Raw genomic sequence first — 14,550 nt, 5'->3', positions numbered from 1 at the left:
AGCTGGTTGGAGGTCGCACACCATTCAACTATGATATAGCCCATAGACATATCACCACAAATTCTTACGGCAGGCAAGGCAAAAAAGATATTATGTAAACAACTGGAAATAAGGGGTTCTGTGGAGAGAGAAAAAGGTTTCTTGCATCTTAAAGAAGTTCTAAGAAGTAGTAGTAGAAGTATTAAAAATATATCTGATGAGTCTACACCTTTTAGTATCAGTACGGCAATTGATATAATATCACCAGAAAAGTCGGCATAGTCCCAGATGAGGAGGGGAGCTGACTGATGATAAATTAACCGGTGGATCATCACATCTCAGGCAAGGGGCAAGATTGAGAAGGCGGGGCCTTCATGAATAATCTCAGCCGACACGAGAATTGAACCCACGCTGCTGACCTCACTGCATCACAAACCAGCTGTCCTGCCAACTGAGCTAACCCGGCCCCCATATAGCCAGTAGTGATATATTGATACTGTAAATTTGCTGTATTGCAGCAATTTGCATGTATAGATTGCCACAAGATCATACTAAAGTATGCTTTAAATGAGCAACATAAAGAGATAGCATACAAATTAAGCAACAATGACCTCCAACCAGCTGGTGGTGGTACATGCCTGTTATTATTGCCTGAGCCTCAATTGCACTTTTCATGACCATCAGAAATCTCAGGAACACTGATAAATATCATCCAGGACACTTAGGATTGCTCTCCAGCTCTTTCAAAACAGTGCCATGCAATCTTTTACACCTGCACCAGAAGACACATGGGGCCTCAGTTTAACATCTTATGCACAAAATGATCCCTCAGTACTACACTGGAATGTCAATCTTGATATTTGTGCTCAAATCCTGGAGTGGGTCTTGAACCCAGAATCTTGTGACTTCGAGGCAGCAGTGCTACCAACTAAACCACAGCCAACTTGCTGGCATAGCAAATTACTTAGCTATTTTAATGGCAAAATTAGACTAAAACTAAAATCGTATTTTATGTTTTTGCGAATAGAATTTCTACCTATTGATTTTGAGAAAAAAGTGCAGAATATAAGCCAAGTACTTACAATTAGTGCATTGTGAAGCATCTTCCTTTTATTTTTCTCTGCAGTATATTTGCCACTAACTTCCTGAAGAGATTTTTCAAGTTGAAAGACTTGTCCTTGGAGATCTGTGGTCATAGATGAGTATCATTGTATTTCATTGGAAATTTTCCCTGCTTATTTTGTCTCTTCCTGTCCTAGTAATTACTTCAAATACAGTTCCATAAGCATTTCTTGCATTCCAGTACCATGCCCATCATTATTGCCTGAGCCTCAATAGGCATCAACAGGCACCACAACCACACCCTGTCCTACAGAGCAGAATAGTAATCAGTGTTATATCTACAAATAGCTGGGTGGTGAAGGATAGAATTTGCACCAATCGTTCCATGCTTTTATGAACATTTATTTACAGAGATACACATTACAAACATATACTTCCCAACGCAATCACCGCAGTTTCAGTCTATTCCTATTTATATTCTTTTGCGTGAAACATATTAACAAAAAAGAGGCAAATTAACAAAAGGTCAAACAAACTAATGAAAGTGTATAACCCCCTAAAGGGGCATCATCACCAAAGAACAAAACCCAGAGAAAACTTGCAACAATTAAAATGTGATTATGGGGGTCAACAAAGCATTTCAGCCTCTCTTCCAACTTATCAGAGCACATGTGAGTCCCCAGCAAATGCTCACCACCTGCATGCAATTAAATCCAATTAACATATAATTACAATCAAAGTTGGGAACAGTGACTAATTTTCCTTCATTCTGTAACCAAGGACAACAGGACTAATTGAAGCTCCCTTGCCACTGCTCCAATGAAGCTGAGCTAACAACATTGACAGATATCAGATCAAAATCTATCTTTGTTTTTATGACTAGGGGGCAGAGGCACTATCTGAGTTGTTCCGATCAGCAATGTTAACAGATAAAATATGCAACTTAATTAAAAACAGAGATTTCCAATGATAACTTTTAAATATACAAGTACATGCAAAGTGTTAAACTATTAATTTGTCTTTTTGAATGCAACCAGCACAGTAAAAAATAACTAACACCTGCTGAGCAGTTTTATTCCAACATATTGGTTAAAAAACATGGCAAAGCAAAGGACTGCAGTTTCTATGCCATATTTTATGCTTGTATTTGTACCTCAACTCCCTAAGAATCCTCAGTTTAAAACTTTGCACACAGAGAATATTTAATATTGTAACCTAGCCTGCTCCTCCTGTAGTAAGACTTGAGATTTTAATCTAAAGTATTGTATAGTTTTTAGTACTAGCTGTGATTCAATTGCTCCCTCTGTCGCGCGCCCTCCCTCAATTAGAAAGTTATGGATTTAAGTCCCACTTATCCGCTAAGTCCCCCAAAACAGGTCACATGCATTGCTCTAGAAAATAATTAAAATTAAATATTGACAATTATATTTTGCAATATAATTTTTTAAATGTTTGTTTTCAAATTATGGGAGGCAGGGGCATAGTGGTAATGTCACCAGAATAGTAATCCAGGGGGGCAGGCTAATGTTCTGGGAACGAGTTCAAATCCCACCATGGCAGCTGGTAGAACTTAAATTTAAATTTAGTTAATACATCTGGAATTAAAAATGTAGTCTCAGTAATAATGACTATGGAGGCATTGTCATAAAAATCCATCTATTCAGGGAGGCAGTGGCAGAGTGGTATTGTCACTGGACTAGTAACCAGATCCAACGTAATTTTATGGAAACCCGGATTCGAATCCTGCCAAGGCAGATAGTGGAATTTGAATTTTTTTTAAAATCTGCAGTCTAAAAATTCTAATAATGGAGTGTGAAACCATTGTCAATTGTTGTTAAAACCCATCAGGTTCACTAATGTCCTTCCTTTAAGGAACAGAATTTGCCATCCTTACCTGGTCATGTGGCTTCAGATCCACAGCAATGTGGTTGACTCTTAAATACCCTCTGAAATGGCAATACCAAGCCAATCAGTTCAAGGGCAATTAAGGATTAGCAATAAATGCTGATGATGCCCTGAACGAATAATAAAAAAAACCTTATTACCCTTCATGGAAGGAAAACAACCATCCTTGCCTGGTCTGTCCCCACACATGACTCCAGACCTAGAGCAATGTGGCCAACTCTTAAATACCCTCTGAGATGCCATAGCAATCCACCTAACACAGGATTGACTCACCAAAGGTGGCGGCGGCACAGAGAGAGGAGAGTTTCTCTGGGAGTTGTGCCACCCCTCCTGCCATGAATCAGTACTCCTCCATGTTAAACACCATGGAAGAAGCACTGAGGGTGGCAAGGACCCAGAAGGCACTCTGGGTTGGGGACTCCTATAGTTCATTACAAGAGATGCTCAGTAGCACCACTACTGACTGGGCTGGCTAAGTCCTAAAGGATAGCATTGATAAGAATGACCACTGCACAGTACTTGTGCCGAAAAAGTTCCATCTTCACATTGAGGATATACTTAATTCATTACCAGTGCTAAATGGAATAGCTTTTGAACAGATCTAACAAAACTGAGCATCCACAAGGTGCTGTCGGCCATCAGCGACAGCAAAGTAATTATATACCACACTATCAATTATTCTAACCTCATGGTCTGACATATCTCCTACTCTACCTTTACCATCAAGCCGGGGACCAACCCTGATTCAATGATGAGTGCAGGAGAGCATGCCAGGAGCACCACCAAGCATATCTAAAAATAAGGTGTCTACCTAGTGAAGCTACTTCCATGCCAAAGAGTGAAAGCAGCAAGCAATGAATAAGACTAAAGCGATCCTGCAACCAATGGATCAGATCTAACCTCTGCAGTACTGCCACACCCAATCATAAATGGTGATCGACAATTAAACAACTAACAGGAGGAAGAGGCTCCTCAAATATACCCATTTACACTGATGAGGTAGCACAGTACATGAGTGCAAAGTACAAGGCTGAAGCATTTGCAGCAGTCCCCAGCCAGAAGTGCCAAGTGGATGATCATCTCAGCCTCCTCCTGAGGATGCCAGTCGTCAGCCAATTCGATTCACTCCATGTGATATCAAGAAACAGCTGAAGGCACTGGATACTGCAAAGGCTATCGGCCCTAACAATATTCCGGCAATAGTACTGAAAACCTGTGCTCCAGAACTTGCTGCACCCCCAGCCAAGCTGTTCCAGTACAGTTACAATACTGGCATCTACCTAGAAGAATGGAAAACTGCCTAATTATGCCCTGGATACAAAGAGCAGGACAAATCCAACCTCACCAATTATGCCCCATCAGTCTCCTCTCGATCATCGTAAAGTGAAGGAAGGGTCATTAACAGTGCCATCAAGTAGCATTTACTCAGCAATAACCTGAACTGGACCAGCCATATAAAAACTGTGGCCATAAGAGTAGGTCAGAGACTCGGAATCCTGTGGAGAGTAACTCGCCTGACTCCCCAAAGTCTGTCCACAATCTACAAGGCAGTCAGGAGTGTAATGGAATACTCTCCACTTGTCTGGATGAGAGTAACTCCAAACGCTCAAGAAGCTCGACACCATCCAGGAGAAAACAAACCCGCTTGACTGGCACTCCATCCACAAACATGTAGTCACGCCAGCACCGATGCACAGTAGCAGCACTGTGTACCATCTACAAGATGCACTGCAGGAACTCACCAAGGATCCGTAGACATTACCTTCTGAAGAGGACAATTTGGGCATCTTTAGATATTACACTGCAGCCAGCTTAAAAATTCTAGTTCCATTATTTACTGGAGAAGTTAAAATCTTCAGTGCTAACTGTGAGAGACAAGTACCAATTTGTAAAAGACACAAGGACAATCTGTTAGTTGGGTCCAGCTTCTGGACAGGAAACTGCACAAGGTTTCTATACCAATGTTATAACAGTTACCATTTGCTCTGGCTCCAGGATGTCTGCTGATGATAGGGAGGGGTGATGGATAGCATCCGTACCTCAAGAAGAGCCATGAAACAGCAGGGAGGAAGGTGATTGATAACTACACCCCAGATATCGGATCATCGATATCACTAATTGTAAGACAACATACCTTTGTAGTGATTGGAGAGTTTAATTAAACATGCGGACCTTTAATGCGATTGGTTAATTATTCTCATATACTATGAATGCTGTAACTTTAATCGATAGTCATGATTTGACATAGGTAACTAGTAACAAGTGATTGGCATATGCTAATTTCCTGTAATCGAATCTCGAAGTATAACTCTAAGAGTCTTCATCTGGTTTCTCGTGATTGGAAGAGTGAAGCACACTCAGGTCAAATAGCTGTACTTTTCTCCGCAACACCTTCCAAAGCCGCAACATCTACCACCTCAAAGGACAATGACAGCAGATGAATGGGAACACCACCAACTGCAAGTTCCTCTCAGTCACACACCATCCTGACTTGGAAATGTATCATCATTTATTCACTGTCACTGGGTCAAAATCCTGTAACTTCCTCCCTAACAGAACTGTGGATGTACCAAAACCACATGGACTGCAGTGGTTCAAGAAGGCAGCTTGCCACCACCTTCACAAGGAAATTAGGGATGGGCTGTCCTGACAAGCGACACCCACATCCCAGGAATGAATAAAAATAATGATACTTACTATTCGTATCAATAGTCAGTAAATGCTGCTTCTCAGTAACAGTTAAAAATTCTTTCAAGGTCGCTTTGCATTTTTCTTGAAACTGATCAGACAGATCAATAGCCAATGAATGCAGTGATTTTAACTCTTGCTTCAAGACCTGCATATCAGTAGAAAAAGAGACCCTCATAATACAAACACATTTATTATAACAAAATGTATGGTGAGACATTTTCTAACTTGCACTGAAGTTTCAACTATTATATATTTTTTATTAATCACTTCTATTTCAAAAATTCTATCATATCAATCTTTAATATTGCTGAAAAAGTGACATGCTATCCAAGCCTTTCATTCATTAGGATAGCTTGCAAGAAATTACTGAACTGTATCGAGGGAACAACAACTTATGCTGCAGAAGAGAGAGCAGATCAATAGGTGGAGGCACTGTCATGGAGAATAGAGAAACAAAATATTTAAAAATGCTTCAAATATTTGCCCGAATTAACCTCGCATCATCCATAAATTAGTATAAGAAAATTTGTTTGTCAGCATCTTAAGCACAAGCAACAATTAATTCCAGAAAAAAGGGTGACATTTAGAAAGAAAACGTCCCAACTGTCTCCTACTGCTAAATTGGCAGCTAACATGAGACTAGCATGGAAGGTCAGATGGTAAGTAGTTTGGTGGGAATAGGGTCAAGGGAGCAGAGGCAGGACTCGTGGATAAGACGTGCTCAGAGAGGGTAGAAGGGTAGATAGGAGACAAATGAGATAAACATGCAAATTCAGGCTATGCTATTACATATAACAAATCTCTGTTTTTTGGACTTGAGGGAGATGAGGCCCATACCAAAAGGGTGACCAGAGTGGGTGAGCGTAATCGTTTGAATGGGAAAAGGGCATCAAAAGGTAAAGGTGAGGGTACAGATTCAGAGTCATACAGTACAGAAGAGGCTCTTTGGCTATCAAGTCTGCACCAACAAAACTACATTAAATCTACACCAATCCCACTTTCCAGCACTTGGCCGATAGCCTTGAATGTTACGATATTTCAAATGCTCATCCACATAAGGTTTCCTGCCTCTACAGTGCATTCCAGATTCCCACCATCCTTTGGGTAAAAATGTTTCCTCACATCCCCTCTAAATCTCCTTCCACATGCCTTCAAATGATGTCCCCTCGTTATTGATTTTTCAACTAAGGGGAACAGTGGCTTCCTATCCACCATGTCTATGCCCCTCATAATCTTATACACCCCAATCAGGTACCCCCTCAGCCTTCTCTGCTCGAAAAAAAACAACCCAAGCTTATCCAGCTTCTCTTCAGAGCTCAATGCTCCATCCCATGCGACATCCTGGTGAATCTTCTCTGCAGCCTATTCGGTGCAATCGCATCCTTCCGACAGTGAGGTAACCAGAATTGCACACAGTACTTTAGCTGTGGCCCAACCAAGATTTTGCACAGCACCAACATAACCTCCTTGCTCTTATAATCTGTACCACGACTGATAAAGGCAAGTGTCTCATATGCCTTTTTTTTATAAAATAAATTTTATTAAGATTTTCAAAAACATAAAATAACAGCAAGAAAACCGTAATAACAACAAAAAAAAGAAAAAAACACAATAACCCCCAAAACCAAACCCCCCCCCCCCCCCCCCCCCCCAGTAACTACAAAAAGAAGAAATAGAGAAAACACCCGGCATATTCAATAAACACATATACACATTTCTCCCTTCCCCCGCAACAAACCCCCCCTCCTCTCCCCCCTTCTCTCTCTCCCCCCTCTCTCCCTCCCCCCCTCCCTCTCCTCTCCCCCCCTCTCCCTCCCTCCCTCCCTCCCCCCTCTCTCTCCCTCCCCCCCCCTCTCCCTCCCTCCCTCCCCCTCTCTCTCCCACCCTCCTCCCCTCTCTCCCTCTCCAATTTGATGAACCTCGCCATATCATTGATCCAGGCCTCCACGCTTGGGGGCCTCGCATCCTTCCATTGAAGCAAAATCCTCCGCCGGGCCACTAGGGACGCAAAGGCCAGAACACCGGCCTCTTTCACATCCTGCACTCCCGGCTCCACTGCAATCCCAAAAATTGCGAGTCCCCAGCCTGGCTTGACCCTGGATCCTACCACCCTCGACACCATCCTTGCTACCCCCTTCCAGAACTCCCCCAGCGCTGGGCACGCCCAAAACATATGGGCATGGTTCGCTGGGCTCCCCGAGCACCTAGAACACCTGTCTTCGCCCCCGAAAAACCTACTCATCCTCGTCCCGGTCATGTGGGCCCTGTGCAGCACCTTGAACTGTATGAGGCTAAGCCTCGCACAGGAAGAGGAGGAATTCACTCTTTCCAGGGCATCCGCCCACGTCCCCTCCTCAATCTCCTCACCCAGCTCCTCTTCCCATTTACCCTTCAGCTCCCCCACAGAGGCCTCATCCACCTCCTGCATGACGTGGTACACGTCCAAAATCCTCCCCCCTCCAACCCACACCCCCGAGAGCACCCTGTCCCGTGCCCCACGTGGGGGCAGCAGAGGGAACCCCTCCACTTGCAGCCTGGCAAACGCCCTAACCTGCATGTACCTAAACATGTTCCCCGGGGGGAGCCCAAACTTCCCATCTAACTCCCCCAGGCTCGCAAACCTCCCATCCACAAACAGATCCCTCAACCTCCTAATACCTACCCTATGCCAGCCAAGAAACCCACCATCGATGCTCCCTGGAACAAACGGTGGTTCCCCCGTATCGGGGACTCCATTGAGCCCCCCACCTCCCCCCCATGCCGTCTCCATTGCCCCCAAATTTTGAGGGTAGCCGCCACCACCGGGCTCGTGGTATATCTCGTTGGAGGGAGCGGCAACGGCGCCGTTATCAGCGCCTCCAGGCTCGTGTCCACGCAGGACGCCATCTCCATCCTCTTCCATGCTGCCCCTGCCCCATCCATTACCCACTTACGCACCATCGCTGCGTTTGCAGCCCAATAGTACCCACAGAGGTGGGGCAACGCCAGCCCGCCCCTAGCACACTGGGCTAAATCGCTGGCTTTGAAAGCAGACCAAGCAGGCCAGCAGCACGGTTCGATTCCCGTAACAGCCTCCCCGGACAGGCGGCGGAATGTGGCGACTAGGAGCTTTTCACAGTAATTTCATTGAAGCATACTTGTGACAATAAGCGATTTTCATTTCATTTTTCATCCCTGCCCCGCTCCAAAAACACCCTTCTCACCCTCAGAGTCCCATGCGCCCATACAAATCCCGTAATACTCCTATTGACCCTCCTAAAAAAGCCTTTGGGATGAGGATGGGGAGGCACTGGAACAGGAACAAAAACCTCGGGAGCACCATCATCTTGACGGACTGCACCCTGCCCGCCAGCGACAGCGGCAACATGTCCCATCTTTTAAACTCCTCCTCCATTTGCTCCACCAGCCTAGTGAGGTTAAGTTTGTGAAGGGCCCCCCAGCTCCTAGCCACCTGGACTCCCAGGTACTGAAAGCTCCTCCCTGCCCTTTTCAGTGGGAGCCTACCAATCCCCTCCTCTTGATCCCCCGGGTGCACGACGAACAGCTCACTCTTACCCAGGTTAAGCTTGTACCCAGAAAAGCCCCCAAATTCCCTAAGGATCTTCATCACCTCCGGCATTCCCCCCACTGGGTCCGCCACATATAGCAACAAGTCATCTGCGTATAATGACACTCGGTGCTCCTCCCCGCCCCGCACCAGACCTCTCCAATTCCTCGACTCCCTCAACGCCATGGCCAGAGGCTCAATTGCCAACACAAAGAGCAAGGGGGACAAGGGACACCCCTGTCTCGTCCCCCGGTACAACCGAAAGTACTCCGATCTCCTCCTATTCGTGGCTACACTCGCCATCGGGGCCTCATATAACAGCCTCACCCAACTGACAAACCCCTCCCCGAACCCAAACCTTTCCAGCACCTCCCACATGTACCCCCATTCAATCCTATCGAAGGCCTTCTCCGCGTCAATGCTACCACTATCTCTGCCTCCCCTTCTACCGCCGGCATCATGATAACATTCAGAAGACTACGTATATTGGTGTTCAGCTGCCTTCCCTTCACAAACCCCGTCTGGTCTTCATGAATGACCCCTGGCACACAGTCCTCTATCCTTGTAGCCAAGATCTTCGCCAACAGCTTGGCATCCACATTTAACAACGAGATCGGCCTGTATGATCCACACTTCAGGGGGTCCTTGTCCCGTTTAAGGATCAAGGAAATCAGCGCCCCTGACATAGTCGGGGGCAAAGCCACCCCCTCCCTTGCCTCGTTAAAGGTCCTAACCAACAGCGGGCCCACCAGGTCTGCATACATTTTGTAAAATTCGTCCGGAAAACCCATCCGGCCCCGGCGCCTTCCCCAACTGCATGCTACCTATCCCTTTGACCAGCTCCTCCAGCTCAATCGGCGCCCCCAGCCCCTCCACCTGTCCCTCCTCCACCTTCGGAAATCTCAACCTGTCCAAAAAGCGCCCCATTCCCCCCCGCCTCCACCGGGGGCTCGGCCCGGTACAATTCCCCGTAAAAGTCCCTGAAGACCCCATTAATGTCCACTCCCCTTCGCACCACATTGCCTCCCCTATCCGTCACTCCACCAATCTCCCTGGCCGCATCACGCTTACGAAGCTGATGCGCCAGCATCCTACTCACCTTCTCCCCATATTCGTACACCGCTCCCTGTGCCTTCCTCCACTGAGCTTCCGCCGTTCCGGTGGTCAGCAAGTCGAACCTGGCCTGAAGGTTACGTCGCTCCCTCAACAGTCCCTCCTCCGGAGCCTCCGCGTATCTCCTGTCCACCCTCACCATCTCCCCCACCAACCTCTCGCTCTCTCTTTGCTCTCCCCTCTCTCTATGGGCTCGGATGGAAATCAACTCCCCTCTAACCACCGCCTTCAATGCTTCCCAAACCGTCCCCACCTGGACCTCCCCATTATCATTGGCCTCTAAGTATCTCTTGACACAACCCCGAACCCACCTGCCCACCTTCTCATCCGCCAGCAGTCCCACCTCCAGGCGCCAGAGCGGGCGCTGGTCCCTCTCCTCCCCCAGCCCAAGGTCTACCCAGTGTGGGCGTGATCCGAAATAACTATGGCCGAATACTCGGCATCCTCCACCCTCGAAATCAGCCCCCTGCTCAGGACAAAAAAATCGATCCAAATAGGCTTTATGCACGTGGGAAAAAAATTAATACTCCCTGGCCCTCGGCCTCGTGAACCTCCATGGATCCACCCCTCCCATCTGGTCCATAAACCCCTTCAACACCTTAGCCGCCGCGGGCCTCCTGCCCGTCCTGGACATGGATCGATCCAATGGGGGATCCAGCACCGTGTTAAAGTCCCCCCCCCAGTATCAAGCCCCCCGTCTCTAGATCCGGAATGCGGCCCAACATGCGCCGCATAAAACCCGCATCGTCCCAATTTGGGGCATAGACAATCACCAGCACCACCCGCTCCCCTTGCAACTTGCCGCTCACCATCACATACCTCCCTCCACTGTCAGACACCACCTTTGACGCCTCAAACGATACCCTTTTTCCCACCAGAATCGCCACCCCCGATTTTTTGCATCCAGCCCCGAATGAAACACCTGGCCTACCCAGCCCTTCCTCAGTCTAACCTGGTCCGCCACCTTCAGGTGCGTCTCCTGGAGCATAGCCACGTCCGCCTTCAGCCCCTTCAGGTGCGTAAACACCCGGGCCCGTTTGACCGGCCCATTCAGCCCCCTCACATTCCAAGTTATCAGCCGGATCAGAGGGCTCCCTGCCCCCCTCCCGACTAGCCATAACCCGTCCCCTGACCGCTCCAGGCCAGCGCCCCTCGCTCGGCCCGTTCCCCACGGCGGCAAACCCCCACCCCGACCCCCCCTGCAGACTCCAGCTCCTTCCTGGCTATTTCAGCAGCAACCCGGTACCCCCCCCGCACCCCCCACACCCCCACACCCCCCCCCCCACACCCACCCCCACCCTCCCATCCCCCCCAGGCTAGGACCCCTCCCAGCCGCGTTACTCCCTCCGTAGCACTCCTGTGAGCCAGCTAACTTCTGTTGACCCCGGCAGCTCCCGCCACACCTCCGACCCCTCCCAACGTGGGGCTACTCCTCCTCCCCCAGACCCATCAGCAGACCCTCCTCCTCCCCCTCCCGCTCTTGCGCGGGAAAAAAGCCCGTGCTTCTCAGCTCCGACCCCGCCCCCATCCACCCTCAGCACGGGAAACAGAAGAAAAGCCCACGCTTTACCTCTCCCCGACCCCGCTCCCGCAAAAAAAGACAGCACCCCACCCACCCTAGAAACAACACACAACCAGCTTAAAACAGCATGAAACAGCATAAAACAGAGACCCGTCCCACCAAAATTTAACACAGTTATTTAGAAACCCCCGACCCTCAGTCAGAGTCCAACTTCTCGGCCCGCACAAAGGCCCACGCCTCCTCCGGGGACTCAAAATAAAAGTTCCGGTCCTTGTAGGTGACCCACAGACGTGCCGGCTGTAACATGCCAAACTTCACACTCTTTCTGTGGAGCACCGCCTTCACCCGGTTGTACCTGGCCCTCCGCTTGGCCACCTCTGCACTCCAGTCCTGGTAGATCCGCACTACCGTGTTCTCCCACTTGCTGCTCCGCTCCTTTTTGGCCCACCTAAGCACGCACCCTCGGTCAACGAACCGGTGGAACCGCACCAGCACCGCCCGTGGCGGCTCATTCGGTTTGGGCCTCCTGGCCAGTATTCTGTGGGCCCCCTCCAGCTCCAGGGGCCCCTGGAAGGACCCAGCTCCCATCAGCGAGTTCGACAAAACGACCACATAGGCCCCCAGGTCTGACCCTTCCAGCCCCTCCGTGAGGCCCATGATCTGCAAATATTTCCGCCTCGACCGGTTCTCCATCTCCTCGAACCGTTCCTGCCATTTCTTGTGGAGCGCCTCGTGCATCTCCACCTTTACCGCGAGGGCCGCGGCCTCATCCTCTCTTTCAGAGGCTTGTTGTCGGTGCTCCCGGATCTCCACCCCCTGGGCTGTCTGCGTCGCCAGCAGCTTGTCCGTATTCGCCTTCAGCGAGTCCAGCAGCTCCACTTTGAGCTCCTGAAAACAGCGCTGGAGAGTCTCCTGCTACACCTGCGCCCACTGCCTCCATTCCTCGAGGCCTCCGCCAGCCGCCATCTTGATTCTCTTCCCCCGCTTTTTCTTAGGCGCTGCCACCGCTATTCTGCTGGCCCCGCTCCTGGTCAAGACCATAGACCACTGGGGATCCGCTGCAGACACCTTCCCATGTCGGGAACCGTCGAGCAAGTACCACCAGGGGCCCTTAAAAGAGCCCAAAATTCCGTTCCTGGAGGAAGCTGCCGAACGTGCGGCTTAGCTTCACATAGCCCCAACCGGAAGTCCCCTCATATGCCTTCTTAACTACCCTAATAACCAGTCCTGTCACCTTGAGGGATTGTGGACAAGCACCCTGTTCCTCTGAGCTTGCTAATGTCTTGCTATTCATTGAGTACTCCGTTGTCTTGTTACTCGTTTCAAGGTGCACCACCTCACACATTTCAGGGTTAAGTTATATCTGCCCTCATCTGCCCAATCTGTCCATATCTTCCTGTAACCTAAGACCTTCTTCCTCACTAACCACCCTGCCAATGTTTATGTCATCTGCAAACTTACTTATCATTTTACCTACATTCTTATCGATATTGTTTATAAATAGCACGAATAAGGGACCTGGTACCGATCCCTGTGGTATGTCACTGGACACTGGCCTCCAGTCACACAAACAGCTTTTTACCACCACCTCTGTCTTCTACCACTGAGACAGTTTTGGATCCAACTTGCCAAATTACCCTGTAATTTGTGCTTTCACCTTCTTTATCAATCTCCCATGTGGGACCTTGTCAAAGGTTTTGCCGAAATCCATATAAACGACATCATCTGCACTGCCCGGATCTGCACACTTGATCACCTCCTTGAAAAATTCAATCAAATTCATCAGCATGACCTCCCTCTAACAAAGCCATATTGACTGGCCCTGCTCAAACCATGCCTCTCTAAGTGGAGTTTGATTTTGCCCATCAGAATTTTCTCCAATAGTTTCCCTATCATTGATGTGAGACTCACTGGTTTGTAACTCTTTTGTCTCTACCACGCTTCTTGAAGTGTGGAACTACATTAGCTGTCCTTCAATCATCTGGCACCTCCCGTGGCTATGGAGGAAATAGAAATTTGGGTCATAGCCCCTATAATTTCCTCCCTTTCCTCCCACAGCAGCCTGGGATACAACTCGTATGTGGATCTGGGCATTTGTCACTTTTAAGCCTGCCAAACCTCCAACACCTCTTCACTCCCTATATCACACTGTTCACGAATCTCACAATCGCTCTCTCTGAATTTTGTACGTACATCCTCTTTCTCCCGAGTGACGATGTGAAGTACAGGTTAAGCATCCCTTTTCCGATATGCTTGGGGCTGTATTTCATATTTCAGATGTATAATGCGGTAGCTCATCCAACGAGTCTTCCACATTTCAGACAGAAGGTGGCCATGTGATCCCTTGCTGACTGGAGGCTTGCTTTGCAAAGAGAGATAGAGAGATCTCAGGCCCCGCGCCCACAGCCATGAGCACCGCTCTCATGGTGTGTTGTCTTCCAATACGCCGGCACGTGTCTCCAGAAACCCCCTCACTAGGTGAACCAAGACTTTGCACTTGCTTCTTGGCAACCATGATGGACATGTTGGATTCTGGTTCGCTGTAACGGGTTCAGGAGATGGACCTCCAACATCCCAAGGCACTGAATGGCCAAAGCAATCCACAAGCGCTATGTGGAGAACAGCACCGTGTCCAGGCAACTGAAATCTGCTACCAAATCTTACATCAAAGACAGCATTAAGAAACAGCAGATTGACAACATCAAAGTTTGACCAAGCCAAAAAAAGTGTG

The 14,550-nt window shown here is 48.5% G+C and overlaps 1 protein-coding gene across 1 annotated transcript in view; it reads right to left on the bottom strand.

Moving 5' to 3' along the window:
• kif25 (kinesin family member 25) overlaps window positions 1–14,550 on the bottom strand; it is a 248,505-nt gene that overhangs the window by 211,836 nt on the left and 22,119 nt on the right. The window contains exons 4-5 of the mRNA XM_038803315.1: window positions 5,644–5,782; window positions 1,062–1,165 (exon numbers count right to left, since the gene is read on the bottom strand). Of these exons, the coding sequence (XP_038659243.1) occupies window positions 1,062–1,165; window positions 5,644–5,782 (243 nt within the window). The remainder of the gene's footprint in view (window positions 1–1,061; window positions 1,166–5,643; window positions 5,783–14,550) is intronic.

Source organism: Scyliorhinus canicula, chromosome 1 (genome assembly GCF_902713615.1).
Source record: "Scyliorhinus canicula chromosome 1, sScyCan1.1, whole genome shotgun sequence".
Taxonomy (NCBI): Eukaryota; Metazoa; Chordata; class Chondrichthyes; order Carcharhiniformes; family Scyliorhinidae; genus Scyliorhinus; species Scyliorhinus canicula.
The sequence above is the reverse complement of the archived record's forward strand: the minus strand, read 5'-3'. Positions and strand labels throughout refer to the sequence as shown.